At 34.3% G+C, this 24,878-nt stretch overlaps 4 protein-coding genes across 4 annotated transcripts; 1 reads left to right on the forward strand and 3 right to left on the reverse strand.

Annotated features, from left to right (window-relative positions):
• Nucleotides 1-1,827: 1,827 nt before the first annotated feature.
• On the forward strand, nucleotides 1,828-2,818 carry LOC116900861 (olfactory receptor 1102-like). The gene is given in 2 exon segments (XM_032902548.1): nucleotides 1,828-2,778; nucleotides 2,780-2,818. Coding segments are annotated over 2 exon segments (990 nt in total).
• Nucleotides 2,819-6,411: 3,593 nt separating this feature from the next.
• LOC116900314 (olfactory receptor 8H1-like) lies at nucleotides 6,412-7,353 on the reverse strand. The gene has a single exon (XM_032902071.1). The coding sequence runs from the start codon at nucleotides 7,351-7,353 to the stop codon at nucleotides 6,412-6,414; it is 942 nt and encodes a 313-aa protein (XP_032757962.1).
• A 5,832-nt stretch (nucleotides 7,354-13,185) lies between these two features.
• Nucleotides 13,186-14,118, reverse strand: LOC116900315 (olfactory receptor 8I2). Its single transcript, XM_032902072.1, has one exon. The coding sequence runs from the start codon at nucleotides 14,116-14,118 to the stop codon at nucleotides 13,186-13,188; it is 933 nt and encodes a 310-aa protein (XP_032757963.1).
• A 9,463-nt stretch (nucleotides 14,119-23,581) lies between these two features.
• LOC116900603 (olfactory receptor 1052-like) lies at nucleotides 23,582-24,520 on the reverse strand. Its single transcript, XM_032902319.1, has one exon. It carries the CDS (start codon nucleotides 24,518-24,520, stop codon nucleotides 23,582-23,584), a length of 939 nt encoding a protein of 312 aa, XP_032758210.1.
• Between the last annotated feature and the right edge of the window lie 358 nt (nucleotides 24,521-24,878).

Here is a 24,878-nt window from a genome sequence, read left to right on the forward strand (position 1 = left end):
ATATATTTAAACATAAATTTCTGCATTGCTCTATATGCTTGTGTACAACACATGAATCATGTTCATTTACCATGACAGCGAAAATTAGTTTACATTTTAAAGTTAAGAATTCTCAAAGTTTATGGAGAAACAATGTTTTATTTGTTCATTTTTAATTCCATACTTACAAATCTTTTGATTCTGTGTATTAGAAAAATCTTCCACTAAAAGAAAGAACATTCTTTAGAAACAAAGCATAATTTTCAATGGCTATATTAACTGTTTTCTTTTCCATTTGAAGCTTCCATATGACAAAATAAACGTTGTCCAGTATTGTATGGAAATGAATTGAACTCATGACACACCAGATATTTCCCTCTGATAAATGTAGGTTAGTACAAGTGCTGCTAGAAGAACAACAGTCTCTCAATGCTGAACACTCCACCATACTTCTTGATTTTCCTTTTCAGAACTAGTGTTACCAATTTTGTTATTACAATAAGTGAAGAGTAAAATTCAGCTACCAATTCTGAATAGCTTTAATAGTAAAGAGTAAAAAAAAAGTGCTCTGAATGTGACTCTATTGGGAAGAAGAGCGAAGAGAGCCTGTAACCTCTGTAACACCCTTTTGTCTACCTTCAGAGTCCTGATGTAAGTTAAACGGTGAACCAGAAGAGCACTCACATCTATGATGTCCCTGTAGAGTGTGGATCCACCATTGCCAGGGCTCCATGGACCAAAGACTTGCTAGAATTGTGGTAAAGGTTTTCCCTCTGGTTAGTAAATTTTCCTTCTCCCAGCACCAGCGACATTCACTTTTCACTGAGATCCATCTTTTCAGTAGACTGATAATAGATTGAAAAACAGAAACATCTCTTCAGAATATCTTCTTTATGCCAGTATAGTTGCATGAGTAAATGCATCTGGGCTTTGTGAATATTGATTGATCACAATATTGACATGTATTATTATTCTTGATTTGGAAATCTTGTCGGAAAAACAACATCTACTATCTTCATTTCACAAATGTACTCTTGCATAGAATAATTATTGAACATTTTGGTAGTAAAAAGTTTGGACCATATATTTTGTTTTTCTTTTTATAGAAAGAAATCACTATGTGCAAGCAAATCTTTTGGTATTCATCGAGTAACAGATTATTCACAGTATTTTGAGATATGCCATTAGAGCCATATAATTTTCGTGATGTGGCTGCAAATTAATTTCCACCCAAATTCTTTTAATGACTTCTTATTAATAATTAGCATATTGTCTAATAAATCTCACACTAGTGTTAACTTGAAAGCCAGAAAAATGTAAGAGAGTGAAAAATCAAGAATCGATAAATTAACAATTGATGATGATTGCATTTAAAATAAAAATGTAATAAGCAGAAGAACAAAAATAAGTCACAGCTAAGAAAAACCTGTTTCTTTTACAGAATCCAAAGAATATTCAACTTATCCATCCCTGAGACTTCTATGATTGTGAGAAGGGATAAGTGTCTGAAAACTGTATGAAGATGCTTTCGTGACAAGGCATGTCACAAATTTCTTATGGAAATGTGAACATATACTATCTCACTTCTAGTTAACTGAGAACAGTTATGTTTGAACTCTTGGGAGTTAACATAACTGCATTGGCTATTTTTAACCTTTGAAATATATTCAACTGAAAAATAATCTTTCTTCAATTTATTTAAACAGAATAATGCATCTGCTCAGATTCACTTTACTGACAGTCTCACCAATAATAATGATGTTTCAAAATATGATGAGGATATAGTTGAGTTGATTTTAAGATGACAGGCTGTTGTCTTCATATTATGTAACTAAAACAAGCAATACAATGACTCCATCAGATATGAATGCAGAAATTAGCCAGGTGAATAATGTGAGTGAAATCACTGTCTTTATGCTACTGGGATTCACAGATGATGTTGACATGAACATATTTTTATTTATATTATTTCTTGCAATATATGTTGTAACTTTGATTGGAAATCTGGGATTGGTTGTATTGGTCATTGAGGATTTACGACTCCACAACCCCATGTATTATTTTCTGACTGTTTTGTCATTGTTGGATGCCTGCTTTTCTACAGTACTGACTCCCAAAATGTTGGTCAATTTTCTTTCAAAAAACAAATCCATTTCACTTGTTGGATGTGCAACACAGATGCTTCTATTTGTTACATTTGGAACAACAGAATGCTTTCTTTTAGCAGCAATGGCTTATGACCGCTACTTGGCAATCTACAGCCCACTTCTGTATGCAGTAAAGATGTCACCAAAAGTTTATGTGCCACTCATTATTGCTTCCTATACTGGTGGAATTTTACATGCTACAATACACACAGTGGCTACTTTTAACCTGTCTTTCTGTGGATCTAATGAAATTAGACATGTCTTTTGCGATATTCCTCCATTGCTTGCACTTTCTTGTTCTGACACCCACTTAAATCAACTTCTGCTCTTCTACTGTGCAGGCTCCATTGAACTAATCACTATCCTCATTGTTCTGGTCTCTTACGGATTTATCTTGTTGGCTATTCTGAAGATTAATTCAGCTGAAGGGCGGAAGAAAGTATTTTCTACATGTGGAGCTCACCTAACAGGAGTGTCCATTTTTCATGGGACAATCCTTTTCATGTATGTGAGACCAAGTTCCAACTACACACTTGAACATGACATGGTGGTGTCAACATTTTATACCATTGTAATTCCCATGCTAAATCCCATCATCTACAGCTTGAGAAACAAAGATGTAAAAGAAGCAATGAGAAAGTTACTCAAGAGAAAATTGGTTCATGAATGAAACACTTTTTAAAACTGATTAGAGTGAACCTTAAACTCACAGTAACTTATATGTACATCATATATGAATATCGTGAACAGTATATAGCTAACATTTCCCAAAATACCAATTAATGTTGAATGTGGTGTGTAGGAATGTGAACATATGATTTATATGTCTGCATTATGTTTAATGATATATACCAGTTAATTATTGATATATATACATATATATGATCCTATTGTTTTTCTTCCAATTATTCTGTTTTGGTTGATGTCAGAAATAATTTATGTTAGGAATATTTAGTTTGCTATTTTTCATAAGGATTAGGTTTTGAAAACAATATAAACTTAAAATGTTGCTGAACCATCATACTATACACACACACACACACACACACACACACACACACACACACATATTATATATATATCACTCTTCCTTTGTACATTATTTGGTACTATTGACTTTAAATCATAGAATTGTTCTATTATAGTCTTTCCTTTCAACTATGAAATTACATAGATGGAATGAAAACTTCAAAACTAGTGCTGAGACTATATGGTAATGTTATAGGTATATTTCCATACATTAGCCATACAAATGGAAGTTTAGATTAAAAGTATCATCTTAAATTGGTTTCTGTGTCTATACAATTGGCCAGATTTAATGAAATAGTAATTTGTTTTATGCTCAAAGTTCTTGATCACTTCTGAAACCTATATTCCACTACAGGTGTAAGGTATGATCTTGCATTTGTTATAATTTCATAAAACATTCATACCCAATAAAAGCTCTATAATATCAAGAAAATATTGACCTTAATTCAAGTACACATATTTTTCTTTCTTTTATATTAGAAAAATAAGATATATATATATATATATATATATTTTTTTTTTTTTTTTTACAATCCAGATTTCATTCCCCTCCCGGTTCATGCACCCTGCCCCAAGAGTTCCACATCCCATTACCTCCACCCGGGAACCTGCCCTTATCTCCACTAGGATGTTACCACCTCACCCACCCCACTAGACTTCTAAACTTCCTGGGGCCTCCAGTCTCTTGAGGGTTAGATGCATCTTCTCTGATTGAACCGAGACCCAGGAGTCCCCTGCTGTGTATGTGTTGGAGGCCTCATCTTAGCTGGTGTATGCTGCTTGGTTGGTGAACCAATGTCTAGGAGATCTCAGGGGTCCATGTTGATTGAGACTGCTGGTCATCCTACAGGGTGGCCCTCCTCCTTATCTTCCTCCAGATTTTCCTTAATTCAACCAGAGGGGTCAGCAGCTTCTGTTCATTGGTTGGGTGCACATATCTGATGCTATCAGTTGCTTGTTGGGATTTTTAGAGAGCTGTAATGGTAGGTCCTTTTTGTGAATGCCCCATAAGCTCAGTAATGGTGTCGGGTCTTAGGGCTTCCTCTTGAGATGTATCCCACTTTGGGCCTGTCTCTGGACCTTCTTTTCCTCAGGTTCTTCTCCATTTCCATCCCTGAAGTTCTTTCAGACAGGAAGAATTATGGGTCAGAGCTTTGGCTGTAGGATAGCAACCCCATCCAGCACTTGATGCCCTGTCTTTTCACTGGAGGTGGATTCAGTAAGTTCCCTCTTCACACTGCAGAGACTTTCATCCAGCCCCACCCACTGTGAGAGTTTCTCACTTCCCAGGTCTCTGGTATGTTCTGGAGGGTCATCCCAGTCTCTTCCTCCTGAGGTAGCCTGTTTCCATTATTTGTGCTTGCGCTCAGGGCTTCAATCCTACACCCCCCTCCGCCACCTAATACCAGATCATACTGCCCTCTCTCCCCACCCCATCTCTTTGTCCTCCCCTGCCCCCCCCTCCTTGTGGTTGCTTTCTTCTCCCTCCCTAGTGGACCTGAGGCATCCTTACTTCTATATTTATTTATTTATTTATTTATTTATTTATTTATTTATTTATTTTTGGTTTTTTTTTTTTTTTTCGGAGCTGGGGATCGAACTCAGGGCCTTGCGCTTCCTAGGCAAGCGCTCTACCCTATATTTATTTTTATTCCAAAATTAGTTTACATAAAGAAGTATTAAGAATGATATGTATTTTTATTTCATTTTATGAAATGAAGCTTTTTCCAAAAGGGATCACTTTACTGTGTTTATACTGGATAATGGCAACATACTTAACAAAATAAAGTTTTAACTCTGTAGAAAAATTCTCATGCCTCCATCAGAAAACCTGTTTTTCTGATAAAGATAAATAGTATACAAAACCAGCAACAGAATCAGTAACAATGTTTATGATAATGAATTTATTTTTTAATGAAAGATTTGATCAGAATTAAATCAAGAAAACAACTCAGAGGGGGTTAATTACTGGACTATAACAATAGATTAAATATAATCAATCAATCAATAAGTAAAAAGAAAGCTGTAAAACAGCTTAGAGCAAATAAAACAATTTTTTTCTAAAAGTCATATATAGACATAATATTATAGGTGATATAGTAAAACATGCACGGAATGCCAAAAATTAAAAACACCTTCTCTTTAATGATGTTTAATATATCCCACTTTGGTTCTAAAATTACCATATATAATTTCTTACATTTTATTATACTTTGCAAAATGTAAGTTGAAAATGCATTTTACTTTTATTTTTGGTTCTTTATGCACTTTCTATTATCATAAGTTTGTAAGACACCAGAAAATTTTCCTTAACAAATGCAAAACACATTGAAAATATTGTAGGATTATAAACTCTACAATGACAATGCTGTTTCCTTATTATCATCTTACATCCAACACGTACTACCTAATCAGATGAACTTAAAACTTTTCTGTATCTTGTACAAGTAAAGAAATAGTCTCTTTAAAACTTAATTTACATGTCTGAGTTTCTGTGTGTGTGTGTGTGTGTGTCTGTGTGTGTATGTGTGTGTGTTTGTCTGCGTGTGTGTGTGTGTCTGTGTGTGTGTGTGTGTCTGTGTGTGTGTGTGTGTGTGTGTGTGTGTGTGTGTGTGTGTGTGTGTCTGTGTCTGTGTGAGTGTGTGTGTGTTTGTGTGTATGTGTGTGTGGGTGTGTGTCTCTCTGTGTGTGTGTGTGTGTGTCTCTGTGTGTGTGTGTGTGTGTGTGTGTGTGTAGCTAAATGCATGTGAAATCACGAGCCTCTAAGAGGGCCTTGGCTCCTCTGGAACTGGAGTTATAAGAAATTAGGTTGTGTGCTACCTGATGCTGGTGCTGGAAACTGACCTCGAATCCTTTACTTTCATAGTGTGTGTTACTAGTTGCTGAGCCTTTAATCCCCGAGGAAATAGCCTTAAACATTAATACCTTAATAACCTAAACCTAAAATGTACTAAATCTAGAGTCACAAACTCATATTTCATGTTTCAGAAACAAGACCACTTAAACATTTGCTATTCCTTCTTGATATTAAAACTAAAGGTCCTTACTCTCATTACACAATTTTATGCTCTTTATAATTCTCTAAAATTACATCATGTATACAATAGGATTTTAAGACCTAAGATCAAGTTATAATATGCAAAGAACAGCTCCACACAGAGTTAAATAAAACATACAATATGTTTTAGAGAGAGATCAAGGAAAGATCTAACTGGAAAAATAGAAAAAGTCCAAGTGACGAGTACCACTCCTATCTTTACTGCCTGGAGTTCTCCCTTTTCTTTATAGCCCTACTGACAGCATTTTTTACTTCTTTGTTTCTGAGACTATAAATGAGTGGATTCAGCATGGGGATCACAATAGTATAAAAAACAGAAGCCACTTGATCCTTTCCCAAGGAGTAAGATCTCTTTGGTTTTAAGTAAGTGAAGATCATAGTACTATAAAATATGGTTACTGACAGAAGATGGGAGGCACAAGTGGAAAAGGCTTTTCGCTTTCCAGAAGTAGAACCGATTTTCAAGATGCTAGAGAGAATGGATGCATAAGACACTGATATGGTGAGTAGGGACACCATTAGAGTTGAACCAGAGACAATGATTATTATGAGTTCAATGACATATGTGTCACTGCAGGACAGGGCTAAGATTGCTGGTGTGTCACAGAAAAAGTGATTGATGACATGAGAGCCACAGAAATTCACCCTGCTTAGACAAAGCATATTGATAGAAGAATCTAGAGCTCCCATCAGGTAGGAACCAGTGAGGAGGGCATGGCATCGTCTTCTGGACATAACAACTGGGTAGTGCAGAGGACTGCATATAGCTACATAGCGGTCATAGGCCATAGAGGAGAGAAGAAAACATTCAGCACCACCAAACAGAACAAAAAAGTACAGCTGGGTAAAGCAACCAATGAAGGAAATATTCTTGATGGAGGTGAAGAGGTTCTCAAAGGTTTTAGGTGTGATGACACTTGAATAACAGAGGTCAAGGAATGACAGATGAGTTAAAAAGAAATACATTGGAGTGTGAAGCCGAGCATCTAGACGGATGATCAGCATCATGCCTGTGTTTCCCAGCACAGTGACCAGGTATATCAGCAGAAACAGAACAGAGAGGACTAGCTGTATCTCTTTGGAATCTGTCAGTCCCATAAGGATAAAGTCAGACTCTTTTGTGATATTCAAACAGTTCATAGTGAATAACCCTAAAGCAGAAAAAAAATCAAATACTCAACTTTATTAACTTTAATAAAAAGACTAATCTTTGAAGATACATGCTGGTATGTTTGTTGGTTTGGTTGGCTTAGTATTAATATTTCTTTTCAGTATAAGGATCAATAAATATTGAGGGTAGATAGAGGTAAAAAAGTCATATTTGACTAGAACACAGTAAAAGGTGGCATAATTCATGGTTTTAATTGCAATGGGAGTATTCTGAATGATTCCCTTTAATAACATCTCAATTATTATCAGATATTTGGCTCTCAGTAATACTGGTATGCATCCATTTTAAAAGAAGAATCTAAAAATGTCCAATAATCACTTTTCAGAACTGAGCTCAAATAAATGCTTCCTCTTTAGTGTTTCCTGTATAGTTTTCTCAAAGGAGCATGAAGTTAGACTTTTATTCCCAAGGAATGCACAATTTATAGAAAATAAAAGATACTTTATCAGGTATTGTTGCATATATGAATTAGTATTTTCAAATGCTAAAAAAATCATTCAGGGTCACAAAGAAAGTAACTTTACTCCAAATGAATTTTCTGAACATGCCAGGACTATTCTCCTATTCAAGAGACTGTGCTTGGAGGAACAAACCACCTCAAAGCAGAAAGTGCACTAAGGCAAGGGGTTTCTGATCTTTTTCCTATTGGCAAAGATTTAATCTTACAGTCTTTCAATACTGGTGAGCTTAAAATGATCCCTGCCAAGGAAATGAAGGAAGGCAAAGAGTGCACAGCTACTTAAAATTCCTAAAAAGCATCAGGACTTTTGTGTACACAAAATTTTTACAATGTGTGTTGAGATGAGACAATAGAACATTAGTTTTATAGTCATACACATTACAATGTGAGGACAGTAAAAACAAGATTTGCATTTCTTGTAATCAACACTAATTTTATTTTATAATGTTTCAGAATGAATATTTAATATTCATTTAAGGCATGGTATCATAAAATATGACGTTTCACTTCATCATCCTTGTTCTGCTTGCTTTGAATTAAAAGTAGATTTAAAGTTAGGATTAAATTGAAAATATTACAAAAATAACTTCTACCTAGTGAATTTATAACTTATAAATGGTGTTCTATTTATATTATTATTATTATTATCATTATTATTATTATTATTATTATTCTTTCATGCAAACAGGGGGGAACCTTAATTTTCACATTATAAAGCTGAGAAATGTGAATTTTAAAATAAAATCAATTACAAAGGACAATGTCAGTTTATAGACATTTAACATAGGCCATACTATTTGTTTGTCAATGTAGTAAATTAACTGAAATATTTGTTTTTGCTTTATGTTTATGAATATTTTTACTGAATGTATATCTGTCCATCATGTACTTGAAGAGTGTATTTAAGCTAAGATAGAAGTGGGAGTCATATTTCTGGGGATTTTAGTAATAGTCACTGGTGAGCTGCCAGATGTGTGCTCTGAATTAAACACATATCCTCTCAAAGAATAGTCGGTGCTCCTACCCTCTGAGCTATTTCTTTACCATCTTATTTAAATTTTTAATAAGAATTTATATGGAGGTAAAGCTAAGAGTTTGTATTAAGCATTTTTGAGTGCAAATATGATGCCACAAAATATTAGATTAAGAAAGCTTTTTGTTCAGTTCTTTGCTTCTTGAACACCTTTACTATTTATGAGTACATAATACTACAGGCATTTCAGTGACCTATGTATTTAATGAAAAATAAAAGAAACTAAGTAAAGTTAAGGAAACGTGTCTAAAAGAAGAATTAAAGCACTATGATTCTTCCCATACTCTCAATTCCAGAATTTACAGCATTTTCAACGAATCAAGTCAGGTTATATAATTAATCAAAAATACTAGAAAATATAGACAACATAATATTTAGTTCCTCTTAAATCTCAATATAATTTAAATCTTTAGTCACTGTATTGTAGTAAATTAGAATTACAGATTTTAATACTTGACCAAATTAAACCTAATTTAAAAAGTGCTTCAATATACTTATATTGAATGTAGATCTTGACTTTTGCAATGTTTCATTTCTATTTCTGTAAATATTGACATTGTTCATGTTAAGACACACAAAAAATGATATAAAACAATCCAAATAATGTTTAGCATACTTACTGTGAGGCAAGGATTATGAGGATACTTCTTCCAGAAATATAGTTTATTATTGTTCTAACAGTAAATTTTACGAGTGTATAAAGTATGAAAGCTTTTAGATAACTTGTACATTTCTATAACATTATTTTCCTTGGAGTGGTTAGTTTTAGATTTTTGTACATCCATTTTATTTTAATTCTCAATGAAAACAATCTACCACAAAATTTTGTTTGTTTCTAGGTTACATGAAAATTTTAATAAGAAATCCAGTCCCCAAACTATGTCAAATATTTAAGGTTTGTCAATGTAGTATAGTGCATTGCCTCTTATCCTGATGAAGCACGTGTTTCACATACAACCACTGATGATCCTGTCTTTAGGGACCTGATTCCAGGAGAGTACACTTGGCACACATTCAAGGTCAAATGTTCAAGGGCAAATGAGCAATGACATGTTCTCTGAGAATTCTTTACCAGGCACTGGGTCTTTTTTTAATTACGCTTCATATTAAAAATAACTATTTGATTTGAAATGACCTATTATTATATTAAAATGCATCAGGTCACTTCCTAGGCTAAAAGGTAATGTTCAGAAACATATTTAGGTATTTTAATGCTCATTTCATTAAGATAAAAAATAATTCCATTAGTGTCAGTATTTAAAAGGATTTTATCTCAAAGAAGAAGATATGCTAATCAAAGAAAAGGTTAAAGTGTAACAGATTTCAAAAAGTAAATAAAATAAATTAAAACTTATTCCTGATATTTTGCTACCAATATTTTATTTTTCCTCAAATTTCTTCCCTTTGTGTGTACATAACAATTACTTGAGCACATATATTTTTCTAATTTTGTTTACTATAATCAACATTATATCCTTAATTTATATTTAATATTACAAAAAAATTAGAAAATGTAGTGAGACTTTGTGTAGCATCGAATATTTATGAATATGGATTAAATCTAATGTCAAATATAAATTTATTAATATATTAGAAAGTAATTAAATTAGGATCACTATAATAGTCTTAAATTTTTATCATTTCAATTTGTTCTCAAGCTACAGTCAACATTTTGCAATTATGTTACATTATTATATAGATATGTAAAGTACATAGATTTATCATAATGTATGTGATCAGAAGAATCTTCTCTTAATTTCTTTTTATTTTGTTGATATTCATTTCTTCTGCAATGCATGAATTATTTTCTTGAATTGTAGAAAATTTTTAAAATATTACTTTTATTTTACATAAAAATATACTTTAAAGATGGTGAAAAAGAATGCAAACTCCAAAAAAACTGAAAAGATATTACTCATCATCTAGCACACTGACTGGAAAAGTGACAGTGTTTTAAAGAGTGATGCAATGCATTTAAATCTAGTGCCTTTTCTCACCTTCCAACACCTGGAAGATATCTAACATTCTAATGGTGGAACATACAGTATAAAGATTATGTCCTTTATCATCTAGTATGAGAAAGAACATAAAATCTGGAGCAGCAAAGCAAAAGAATTGATGGAAGAATAGAAACAGACACTCTACACGTGTGTGTGTGTGTGTGTGTGTGTGTGTGTGTGTGTGTGTATGTGTGTGTGGTTAAAGAAGGAAAATATCTTAAAGTAGCATGTATAGATGTTTATATATTATTTGGCAAATGGAACCTGTCACTCTCATGAAAAGGAATAAAAGCACTGTTATTTTCACAGCTAGGTACATACAAGTTATATATCAATCACAAGAAGCAAATAATCATAAGCAGGACAATCAGATGTGAAATTTTATTGATAAAAATTAGTATTAATATTTGAAATTATTTATGGAATAAGGCAAGAATTCACACATGAATGCCTGCATCTTCTTTCATTAGAATGAAGATTGAGATAGCATCTTTGCAGCGTGTACCTCTGCATGCCAGAAGAGGGCATCACATACCATTATAGATGGCTGTGTTTGCTGGACATTGAACTCAAGACCTCTAAAACTAAGGACATGTACAGAGGGTCAGGAAATTGAAGGGAGGTGTGTCGTAGTGGGGGATGTGGAACAGGGAGTAGCCACCAGAAAGTCCCAGGTGCTAAGAAAGCAAGAGGCTCCCAGGAACCAGTGGGGATAACATGAGCGGAAATGTCCAACAAAGAAGAGAGAGAACCTTTAGAGACAGTATGCAGAAGTTTAGAAATTGCCCCCAGTTGAGGGATAGGGGCCACCCACTCATCTCAAAAATTTTAGAATTGCTCCTGTCTAAAGAAAATACAAGGACAACAAGAGGAGCAGAGACTGGAGGAAAGGCCATCCAGAGACCGACCCACCTGGGGATCCATCCCATTTGCTGCCACCAAACCCAGACATTATTGCTGATACTAAGAAGAGCTTGCAGACTGGAGCCTGGTATAGCTGTCTCTTGCCAGAGCCTGACCAGTACAGATGCGGATGCTTGCAGCCAACCATTGAACTGGGCATGTGAACCACAATGGACAGTTAGGGGAGGATTGAGGTACTGAAAGGGTCTGCAACCCCATAGGTAGAACAACCAACCAGGCTCCCCAGAGCTCCCAGGGACTAAACCACCAACCAAAGAATACAGATGGAGGGACCCTTGGCTCCAGCTACATATGTAGCAGAGGATGGCCTTATATGCCATCAAAGGTCTTTGGTCCTGTGAAGTCTTGATGCCCCAGTGTAGGGGAATGCTAGGGCAGTGAGGCAGAAGTGGGTGGGTTGGTGGGGTGGGGGAACACTCTCATAGAAGCAGGAGGAGGGAGGATGTCATAGGATGTTTGCCAAGGGGAAACCAGAAAGATAACATTTGAAATGTAAATAAATCAAATAACCAATAAAACAACAAAAAACATAAAAGAACGAAGACTGGTTCTCTTCATGAGATGTTTATTTAAAATGTAAAGAGATGGTAAAAACAAACCGGGTGAATATAATTAGGTAATGTCATAAACAGTGTCTATAAATCTTTCACACTCATTTCCTCACCCTAAACATTCACAAAGGAAAAACAATAGAAGAAACAAATTTTTAACCCACTTAAAAATGTTGTAGAAATTTATAATCATTACTTTTTTAACACCAAATAAATATAAAATAAATATAGATTAAATTACACTGATTGTATTTTACACTAGATTCAATAAAGTGGAAATCTTACAAGACAGCTGAGCATGAGTCGGTAAATTTACATCTCAAAGCATGTTTTACATTTAAGTGGCATAAAACTGGACCGCTTATGGTTAAGTGGGTCAATAGCCTGCTCCTGCAAAACCAAGTTGGCTCTAGCACCCAAGTGGTAGCCAACAACCATTTATAACTCAAGTGCCAGAAGACATAATGTCTTTTTCTGGTGTCCATGTGCACCAGGCACACATGAATGTTGTACATATATACAATTATCTAAATCATTCTTATAGAAAAGAATCTGTACAGAAGAATATTTATACTTTGTGTTATGATATGCTCATTGAAATGTGCACAGATTTTTTTAATTGCCTTATATATTTTTATTAGATGAGCAATTTATGAACTGAAATGACCTTTTAATAATTTAGTATAACCCATAAACAAATATTGGTTCACATTTCAAATTCTAAGATACTATAGTATCAATAAGTTTGTATTATTTTTTGAAGTTACTCTATTTCCTATTAAATCAACTATTTGAAATTATCAAGTTCTTTTAACTTGCAGTGACATGGTTTGTTACAAAAAGCGTTTTCTGTCAATGACTCTCAGAAGAGCATTTTTCACATCTTTGTTTCTCAGACTGTAGATCAGTGGGTTCAGCATGGGAATGACAATGGTGTAGAATACAGATGCCACCTGAGCTTGGGTGAGGGATGATGTGTTATCAGGTTGCAAATAGGTGAAAATCAAGGAGCCATAGAAGACAGTGACACCTGTGAGGTGAGAGGCACATGTAGAAAAAGCCTTCCACCTGCCAGCTGATGACTGAATCTTAAGGATGGCTGAGATGATGGTCAGGTAAGTGAAAGTGATGATGAGAAGAGAACTGAGGAGTGTGAAACCAGCTAGAACAAAGATCACCAATTCTGTGTTGAAGGCATCTACACAGGACAGGGCTAAAAGAGCTGTGGTGTCACAAAAGAAATGATTAATATAGGGATCACAGAGAGGCAAACTGCTTATCACGCAGATGGATATCAGAGAATTTGTGAAGCCTATCATGTACGGTATTACTGCCAGCCAGTTGCACACCTTCTGGGACATAATCACAGAATATAGTAAGGGATTGCAGATTGCTACATAGCGATCATAAGCCATGGATCCCAGAAGGAAACACTCACTACACACTAAACCGACAAAGAAGTACATCTGAACAAAGCAGCCTACAAACGATATTGATTTCTGTGTGGACTGGAAATCAACTAGTGCCTTGGGTGTCACAGTGGAGGAATAAAATATGTCAATGAATGCTAAATTGCTAAGGAAAAAGTACATAGGAGTATGAAGCTGGGAGTCAATTCTAATTAACATGATCAACCCAATGTTGCCCCACACGGTGAATAAATAGATGAAAAGGAATATTAAGAACAGACTGACTTGTAATTCTGGATGATCTGAAAATCCACTGAGCATGAAGACTGTCACTTTTGTGAAATTATTCTCTGTCATTTTTATGATGTAATCACTGACTTAAACTTGAATAAACAGTGAGAAAAATTAAAGGCACACTAAAGAGAAAAGATCCAACAATCAGTGACTACTTGTCCTCCAGCATTGACAGCAAAATGGATAGGTAGTAAATGCTCAAAGATGATGTTATGAAGTTCTTATTAATTTTAATTACTTAACAATTTTTTACTTGTGTGCATATCTGTGTTTTACCTGAATGAAAATCCTTGAAAATATTAGAAGGGGTTGTTGGAAATTTGGATGCTGAATTTTCATATTTTGAGGAGCTGCCTGATATGTGTGGTGTTCCACAACTCTGGTCTTCTGAAGAAGCATTAGGTTCACTTAACCTCTAAGCCACATCTCCAGCTTCTGACTTATTTTAAAGAAGATGACAGATTCTATTGGATATTGCAATGAATTCTCATGTAGAATATTTTAATGCTTCAAAATATCGAGACAAAGTGTCCAGAATAATTACAAGATACTTCTGCTAAGTTTCACTATATTCTATCCAACTCTCTTACTGAGACAAAATTTTATTCCTATGAATTTATTTATTGGAATCAATTGTATTGTAGCCTTAGGAAATATAAAGCTTCTGAAAAGAAACTTGAAGAAAGAAACTATAACTAATTCATTTAATTATAGTGTCATATAACAATCTTAAATTAAGTTGTAGACAAAATGACAACATCCAATATAGTCTCAGAATCAGTACATGTCTGTTACTTTTTATATTGGAAAACTATAAACATGTAGCTCAAATTGTATTCACATAAAAAATTCTTCATGTTTCTCTATTTTCTGTCACTTGTACTTTTTGTCCATTGATGATTTAAGTCCTGCTGCAGATTTTCATTCAAAACATAATTCCAATACTTTCAACTATGAAGGTAGAGGTCAAGAAAATATCCAATTACAGCACACATGAAATCAGAAAATAAGTTCATTGTTCAAAATTGGTTCCCAACACTGTGAGGAAAATGCTGAAAACAAACATTTAAACCAAAGAGTTAGAAAGTGGTCTCATGAAAATGGGAGACCTTACGTCTTCAATGCATTGACAAACACATAAGAAAAAGTGAAACTACCATACATATGAAGCAAATCTGTTTTTATATACAACACATCATACCAAAGGTACTTGAATCTTGTTTAATCAAATGATCATTTAATGTGCCTCATGCCCCCAAATATTCCTATTTATTTATTGTAGAGAAATTGATCAACGACAGTATATTTACTTGTTTGTCACTGAATATTTTTTATTAGAAACAATGTTAACAATACACATTTTGTTAACATCAAATTTTTATCTTTATATACAAAATTATATACAAAATTATACTTCATTACGTTAGGCTACATAAAGAGAAAATTTAGTTCTATATTACAATAATTTAAAATATTCTTAGTGGCAGAGACTGCCTTCCTTTTTTCTCAACAAAAACCTTTCTGGACTCCCTAAGTTACTACCTGAGCCAGGGACTACCATGACAAGAATAGATCATTCATTTCACAAAGTTTAGATTGAACAGCCAAAACATTCTCTAAAATTTACTCTATTAACCCACCTTTAAAAATCTCTACATTCACATTCCATAGCCTCAGTCAAGAGATGAAAGGTGAAAGAAATCAGTCATGCTAGATGTGTAATGATTTACTCATCAATTGTTATATAATGGACTGAACTGGCAAAGAAGGGTAAAACTAACTCCAGTGCTTTCATCTATGGAAAGATCTCTCTGCCACCACATACTAACAGCTGTGAACACATTATTTAATATCATTCTATTTAAAAATGGATACATTGTTCAGAAATAATTTGTAAAGCAAGATAACCAAATTAAGTGAGTTTAAACAAACACTGGCTTTGGACATTCTCAGAAAACAACCAAAGTATCACCTCCAACATCTGTGTACTCTGTGTAGACTTCAAGGTAAGCACATATGTGGTGACCCTGAAGTTCACTATCTGGTCAAAATTAGAATATATTATCAAAACATGACAGGTGATCCCAGGTTAAAAAGAAGCTCCTTTAATTAAATCATTTCTCCTGAAGATTACGAGGGCTTGGGATATTACTTAGCTATTTAGTAAAATTTACTCACATATAAAATGATATTTAATAAAAGCATATTATAAAGGAATGAGATAAACGAGGTACCCAGCCTCAGTGTACTGGTATAAAGTTTATTTTGATACTAAAATATCTTTAAAATAGTTTAAAATATCTATAAAATCAATTATATTTTAAAATATCTATAAAATAAAATTCAAGTACTTTCTATAAAGATCAAACATAACAAGGATAAAATTTCAAAACTCTAATCTTACAAAAGATATCAAATTGTTGTAACATGTTAAAAATAATTAAGATATACAAGTTAATGGTCAGTCATTGTCAGTACAAATGTAATCTTTTCAGGGAAAAGCTGATTTTTGAGCGATTTTATCTGACATCATACAGTATGTTATATGTTGTCAAAATTAAGCCTAAAGCAAGAAAAGCAAAAGTTTACTTAAGAGATTTTTACTGTAAAGTAATATCCAAATCAGTTATATAAAAATGACTCTGAAAGGTTGATTAGAATATGCTAAATTTACAACACACTTACATAACAGGAGACTCAGACTTAAGTCATTCCCCTAAATGGAGGACTGATTCACCAAAAGAAGTTGCAGGACAAGGATGCTTGGGAAATAAAACCTGCCAGAAATCTGTTGTTTCTGCCTCCAGCTGCATGGACCTGATCACCTCTGACTGTGTGACCTAATCACATCTTTCAGTATAAGTCAACCAGTTCTGGTTCTGGCCTGCTCGCCCCCCCAAAAAAAATATAGTCTTCTAATCTAAAGATGGGTTAATCCTCATGTCTCAGAGTACAGGGGGTAGATTTCCTTGTCCAATGAAAAATCTCAGAGTCTATATCCATACTCTAAAAGTCTCAATCACGGGAGAGGCAAATAGAAATTATTCTGTCCTCAATATCTCCAAAGCTGACATTTAGGTTGTTGTCACCAGGAGACCTCTACATAAGCCTGCCTCCCAACTGCTTTGCAACCTGTATGCCAGTACATTAAAATGACCTTCACACTGTCATTTCTTCTTCTTAGCAAAAATTAATTTCAGAGTCCACAGCATAACTACCCGCATTGCCTGACTGAAGGAGCCTGACAAATACTCTACAATTAAACTCCCAGCTTTGAGAAGTTATTCAGAATATCCAAGTGCTGTGCTTAACAGTTGGCTTTATAGAGATAATAGCCAATTAATAATTCTATAAAGTGACGAACAAAATTTCTTAGGAAACATGCATATTTGTAAAAGGAAAAGGACATCTAGTGTGAAAATCATAGACAAAATTTTTATAGATATATCTACAGAAAATTGCTCATGAGTTATGAAAAGATTATGATGCTTACAAGAGTTACATAGAAAGTCTATTTCTCTTTCTGCAACCTTACATTTACCTCTATAATAATAGCTTTTACCTCCTTTGAAGCTCAAAGTACCATGATTCACTGACACAGTGAATTGGATCCATGATTATCAGTCTTGCTGTTGATGGTGTTACTTAACACAGTTATTTTCCTCTATTGTGTACCATTGTATATATCATGATATTGAGAGCTGTTAATTTACCTTTCCATGATGAATTAGAAAGAATAGGTAAATTAACTAAGTCAATTATTTTGTGCATATTAGAACTCCTATTTTCCCTCAATCCTGTATCCGTGTTCAAAATGATCCCTTGCCAGCATATTTATAGAGGCTGCACAACAAAGGATTGTCTCCAACAATCTGTGGTATGCAGACACTGAAACACAGACCTCTCCAAAATCTTAAAATCACCTAATAAAGGAGTTTTCCAGCTGCCATATTTGATCTCTTGAGGTTTGTGTTTAATTATACTCTAAGGTCTATACCTAAATTGCAAGGAAATGTCTCCAATGAAGACATTATTACTGCATGAAATTGTGGCATTACTGGTCTGTCTGTTGCATTTAAAAGCCAGGATTGAGCAACACTGTAATATTTCAATTACTGACTTTATATTTTATCTTTAATTATCTTATTTGTATTTACAAATTCATAATTTTTGTTAATTTTAAGTTTTTACATAATATAATATGAAGTAATGCAAAAATAGTGTGTCTTGGTTAATATAATTTTTATAAAACATGAATTTGGGGTAATGTCTATTGGTATATATTAGTTTTTTGCCAATGTGTCTTTCCTTGGTGAAATATTTATATTATTCAAGGAAAAATTACAGTTTTTGTCAATTATAAGGTGAAGCATTGTACAGATTTAAAATTATTGTTTCTAAGCTAAATACACAAAAGCAATGTTCAAGACCCTAAGCTATGATTTCCTACTGTATCAAACCATGAATAAGTAATGGTAAAAAAAGAATAAAAGAAGGTAATGGAATATTGAATAATACTATGATGAATTATATACTTGCATGAAACTGTTAAAAATAGAAACTTATATGATTGAAGAAATGCTATAAGCAATCCAATATTTTGAGGAACATTACCAAGAATATTATTAGAGAAATAAAAATCTTTGAAGTTTGTCATTAAGAACAATGACTATAAAGGAGAGAAAAAACATCAAGTGATCAAATAAAATGAAATCCACAATAACAGGATATAACAAAAGCTAGATATTTTAAGAAAAAAAATAAGTAATTAGAGAAATCTTTATTAAAGGTGAGGCAAGGTACAGCATGTATCCTAGAAATTTGACTCTGAAGTAAAACTGTAAAGGCAAAATATAAGGGTCATGCAGAGCTGAAAGAACAAAAGTAGAAATCTTTTAGTGATTAATGACTTTCTGATCCGGTGGTTTTCAAAAGAAAGGAGAAAGATGAATAATGAACAAGGAACCCATGCGAGGAGCAACTGGGAGAGAGACTCACCAATGAATGTTCAGAGACAGAGATGTGCTTAGGCTGACTTTGTCCATGACACAATTTTTATGGAACTATTTCAGAATGCATAAACGTAATAATGGGGAATACCTGTGAAAGTGGTTGATTTTTTTTGGACTTTTTGTTTGTTTGGGGGTTTTGGTTTTTAATTGTGGTTTTTGGTTTTCTCTGTTTAACAGCTCCCGCTGTCCTGGAACTCATTTTGTAGACCAGGCTGACCTTCAACTCACAGAAATCTGCCTGCCTCTGCTTCCTTAGTCCTGAGATTAAAAGTGTGTTGGAGATTTTTTTTTTTTTTTTTTCAGGTTTTATTAGATATATTTCTTTACTTACATTTCAAATGTTATTCCCTTTTCCTATTTTCCTGTCAGCCCCCAAGCCCCCCCATGGTGTTTTCCACATCCACCTCCCTTAACCAACCCCCGACTTCCCCTGCACTGGGGTGGGGGGTCCAACCTTGGCAGGACCAAGGGCTTCCCTTTCTACAGGCATTGAGCAAAGTTACTTTGTCATTGTAGAGGAAAGAGACAAGGTAACAGAGCCAAAGGTCCAGTGAAAATGTGAATATGGGTTGGGGATTTAGCTCAGTGGTAGAGCGCTTGCCTAGCAAGCGCAAGGCCCTGGGTTCGGTCCCCAGCTCCGAAAAAAAAAGAAAAGAAAATGTGAATGTGGCCCTACTCAGGCATTTTTTTTTTGATGTATTAGTTATACTGAGGAACAAAATATTACTTCGCCACGTGTTTATTTTTTTCCAAAGGAAGGGCAACGGTATCTTCTTTTTTTTTTTTTTAATTTTTATTAGATATATTTCTTTACTTACATTTCAAATGTTATTCCCCTCCCCGGTTTCCTGTCCATAAGCCCCCATCTCCTCCCCTCCCCATCCCCCATACAGGTATTCCCCCCATACATTCCCCTTATTAGCCCCCCATAATTCCCTGCACTGGGGGTTCAACTTTGGCAGGACCAAGGGCTTCCCCTTCCACTGGTGCCCCAACAAGGGTATCCTCTGCTACATATGCAGTTGGTGCCCTGGGCCAGTCCATGTATAGTCTTTCGGTAGTGTTTTAGTCCCTGGAAGCTCTGGTTGGTTGACCTTGTTGTTTTAATGGGGTTGCAAGCTCTTTCAACTCTTTCAATACTTCCTCTAATTCCCCCCAAGGGGGTCCTGTTCTCAGTTCTCACCACTTTAAAACATAAACTTAAAAATGGTCTAGAACTTGGAATTTCTAATGGGTAAGGAAGCTTAATGAAAATATATAAGTATTTTCTCTAAAACTTTTGTTATTCACAGGGGATGGATCCTAAGATACATCATAGATTCTAAAATGTATGGTGTTTGAGACTTCACGTAGTGGTACCATACTTCTATATAACGTTTGTAGAATATGCCCCCCCAACTTTCTGTTGCTCTTAATATTTCATGCAATTTAGCAAACCTAATTATATGTTTATTTTTGCTATCCTGTAATTTACTTGTATATTTATTATTATTTTTACTTTGTTTTTTCTTGATTTCAATCTCTGGAAGGTTGGCATGGAATAGCTATATGAAGGACCAGCTGTATTGACCTTTCCTTGCATGGATATCTGTTATAAAATTCAGCTGATATACTTTCCTTCTCAAACAGAATGTAATTTCATTCTCTAAATATTTTATTCTGTTATATGTCCTCTTGAGTAACTAAATCCACAGGAAAAATATATGTAAAATTTAGAATATTATCTTAGTTTGAGTTACTATTCTGTTCATAAAATACATTTATCAATGCAACACTGGGAAGAATGGGCTAGTTGGGCTTACATTTCCATATCATTACTTATCATCAAAGGAAGTCGGGACCAGCACACAATTGGGGAAGGAATCTGGAGTCAGGAGCTGCTGCAGAGGCCATGAGTGATGCTGCTCACTGGCTTGCTCACCGTTGAATATTCACCCTGTTTCTATAGAAACTAAGACCACCAGCCTAGGAAATACCCAGCCCATAATGGGCTGGGGCATCTCCTATCAATCACAAATTAAGAAAATACCCCAAAAGCTTGCCTATACCACAATCTTTTAGAGGCATTTTCTCAATGAAGGCTACTCTCTCATGACTCTGGCTATGTCACATTAACAGAAAATAACCAGGAGAGATATACCATCATGTACAAACTTTCATTATCATTTGATTATCATTTTGTAGGTTAAAAGTCTTATCTACTCAATATTTAAAATGGAGTGTATACATAAGTCAACTTAAGATGTGTAATGATGAGCTGTTATTCAGAAGGCTCTTTGGGTAACCTGAGAACTATTTTAATTTGTTTTTGAAATTTTATTACAGGGTAAACTTACAAACATGCATTTTGGTGAGATCTGATGCAAATGTTTTCTATGTAACTATTCTGAAATAAACTGTGGTATATGTAGAAACAATAAAATAAAGATGATTTTAACTTATATTACATAAAAGTCTATACTTTTCGCTGTATGAAAAATGAAATTTCATAGGCATAATTGGAAATTGATGTTTATTTATCTGTGTACACTAATACTTGAAATTAGATTTATTATTCTCGACACATGAACACAACTTTTATTTTGCAATCACATTACTAATATTAAAATATGTCTGATAGCATGTTTAGTGTTTGCTTCCTTGTCTAGACAGAACAGCAATGAGAAGTAAATATTTTAATGCACTCTGAAACAGGCTAAGAAAAATCACATATGAATATAAGCAACACATGGTTCTGAGTATCATTTTGATTTTTAAATAAAATGGCACTTCAGAAGACTACATTATTTTGAGGAAGTTCTTAGGTTCTGATGTTTGGTGAGTTTCCGTATACTCTGGGATATTCAATTATTTGTGTTGGTGTTGCAGTAATTCTATTCAACGGAAAGATGTAAAACTTAAAAAGAGAAAAATACAAAAATTGTTGACTAAATATTTCAATTAGTTCTATATGAAAGATGGTAGAGGGAATACAATAAATAAGTGACATTTATTAATGTGGTCTGTGGTCTGGGTGTAACCTCAACTATAAGCATAAAGCAGCATGTTTTTGGTATCTATCTCTAAGAACTAGGTCATGTATGACTTGTGGTTTATGCGTAGGTCCTTTGACCTGAGTTGTATCATCCATAAATTTGTTTGGGGAGCAGTAAAGAAAAACAAATGTAGATACAATATTTCTTCTGCAATTACTTTTACTCCTTAATTATGAATTTGTATGTGATTTAATTTTTCCTTTTCCCCTCTGTTCTTGAAGAGCTATGAAAATCCTCTTTTAAAATAGCCAGTGACTGAAAATGGAAACAATTTTTTTTCTGGTTCTTTTTTTTAACACTCCAGATTTTATTCCCCTCTTGGTCCACATCCCATACCTTCTCCCTGTTCACACCTCTGTCTCCACAAGGATGTCCCCACTCCACTCCACCAGACCTTTAAACTCCTTGGGACCTCCAGTCTCTTGTAGGTTAGGTGCATCTTCTCTGATTGAACCCAGACCTGGCAATCCTCTATTGTGTATTTGTTGGGGGCCTCACAACAGCTGGTATATGCTACGTGGTTGATCATCAACCAGGAAATAATCTTTTATAAAGGACATTATATTTTTCAGAATCATAATTTGAGCATTACAAAAATGAAATATACATATCAGAAACATGAAATTAGTTAAAAAAAAAAGACTTATGAGATTCTCAAAGGCAAACAGCAATCAAAAGTAAAAACAAAACACAAAAAACTTCTGTCAGAGTACCCTTATCTGTACCTAAGACAGAAGTCTGTGAAAACAGACATGGCAATAATACACTCTTTTTGATATCTTCACACTAGAAAGAAGAGAATGGACCATGATTCTTCCTATGTGGCGTTTTACTCTTTTTAGAGAACGAGACAGAAAAGCTCACTCACTGTAACATGAATCAAACAGTCTGCATGTTTCCTATCTGCTTTTAGTTTTCAGTAAACATCATTTGTTTTTTGTGCAAATTTACCCTGTCTTCGCTTCTACTATTAAACTACATATACAGACATATGTAATTGTGTCTGTAACTGTTGAGAAAGTGGATCCTTTATGTGATCCCAATGAATATTAACAAACTTAGCTTTCTATTCCATCATTATTCTTTTGACATACTTAAGCCCTCACCTTTGTTCCATCAGTAACATTAATGCAATTTTTGTGGTTTGAATCTGCCCTCAAAAGAACTTTCAAACTGAGGTATCTAGCTAGGAAAATGACAGGTCCTGTTGTAGTAAGAAATCGCAATCACTTAATATTATATATTATGTACAATAGATTAATATTATATATAATATATTGTGGCATATATGTGATAATGAATATTATAGTGAATACCTAATATTGTAAATAACATTAAAATTAAAAATCCAACATGAATGTGTGTTTAACCATAAAGACCTTTTAAAATACCTTGATTGCCCCTACTTGAAACACTGTAAGCATTTAAACAAATAGTCTATAGAATTAATAAATGTGACTTAAACATATAAGCTCTATTTTACTGAGCCAGTATTTTTCTCTTAATCATCCTTCTCATGGCTTCTTTGGCCTCTTTGTTTCTCACACTGTATATCAAAAGATTCAGTACTGGCAGCAAAAGTGTGTAAAACACAGATAAGATTTTTTCTGTATCTTGTGGAAAGCTTGAGCTGGTTCCCAGGTAAGTAGATATCACTGTTCCATAGAAGAGAGTTACTACAGTTAGGTGGGAGGCACATGTGGATAAGGCCTTATAACTTCCCCTGGCAGAATTTGTTTTTAGGACAGTGATAAGAATTCCCAGATAGGAACTAACTACTATCAGAAAAGTAGTTATGGATGTAGCACCAGAAAGAACAATGAATAAAACCTCACTGGCATGGGTATCAGAGCAGGAGAGCTGAAAGAGCAATGGAATGTCACAGAAATAATGGTCAATGACATTGGGCCCACAAAATGTCAAACTGAGAAGGCTCCTCAAGTGGGTAAGCGAGTTGGCACACCCTATCAGATAAGAGGCTGATACAAGGTAGATGCAAAATGTGGGAGTCATAAGGCCTCTGTAGTGAAGTGGACTGCAGATGGCAAGATACCTATCATAGGCCATTGCAGCCAAGAGGAAGCATTCTGCAGTCAGGAACATGTTGACACAGGAATACTGTAGAAGACAGCCTTGGTACGAGATGCTGTTTTGCCCTACCAAGTAGTTTATCAGCATTTTGGGAAGAAAGACTGATGAATAGGAGAAGTCCAAGAAAGCCAAATGACTAAGAAAAAAGTATTTGGGGGAATGAAGCTGGGCAGTAGCTAAAATTATCACAATAATCCACAAATTTCCTGCTACAGTAATGACATAAATTAAGAGAAACAGCACAGAGAGTACAGTATTCAGTAGAGGGTCTTCAGTCAGACCCAGTAGGATAAACTCAGTTATCACAGTCAAATTTCTGTCAGCCATTAATGTGACTCCTTTATAAGAGATCTGTAACAAGAGGGAAAAAATGTCCAAAGATTACAGTTTATAGACATGAAATCATTCAATTAGCATCTTTTAAATCTGCAAAGCTTTCATCATTAAATAAAACAATCCAAATTATATTTAAATTACCCAAGTGTGAAAAGTTGGCTCTTAAAAACTTTTTTCTTGGCTCACATCAAGGAATTAGGATTGTGTCTTATATGAATGAAAATTCTTGCAGAAACTGCAACACTCTTTGTTAGACACAGTAATAATCAAGTCTAATTTGTTTCCTGGTAGAAAGTTAAGCCAGTGGGTCTTGATAAGAGAATATTCTAAATTATAGGAATAAATCAGA

This window comes from Rattus rattus, chromosome 5 (genome assembly GCF_011064425.1).
Source record: "Rattus rattus isolate New Zealand chromosome 5, Rrattus_CSIRO_v1, whole genome shotgun sequence".
Lineage (NCBI taxonomy): Eukaryota > Metazoa > Chordata > Mammalia > Rodentia > Muridae > Rattus > Rattus rattus.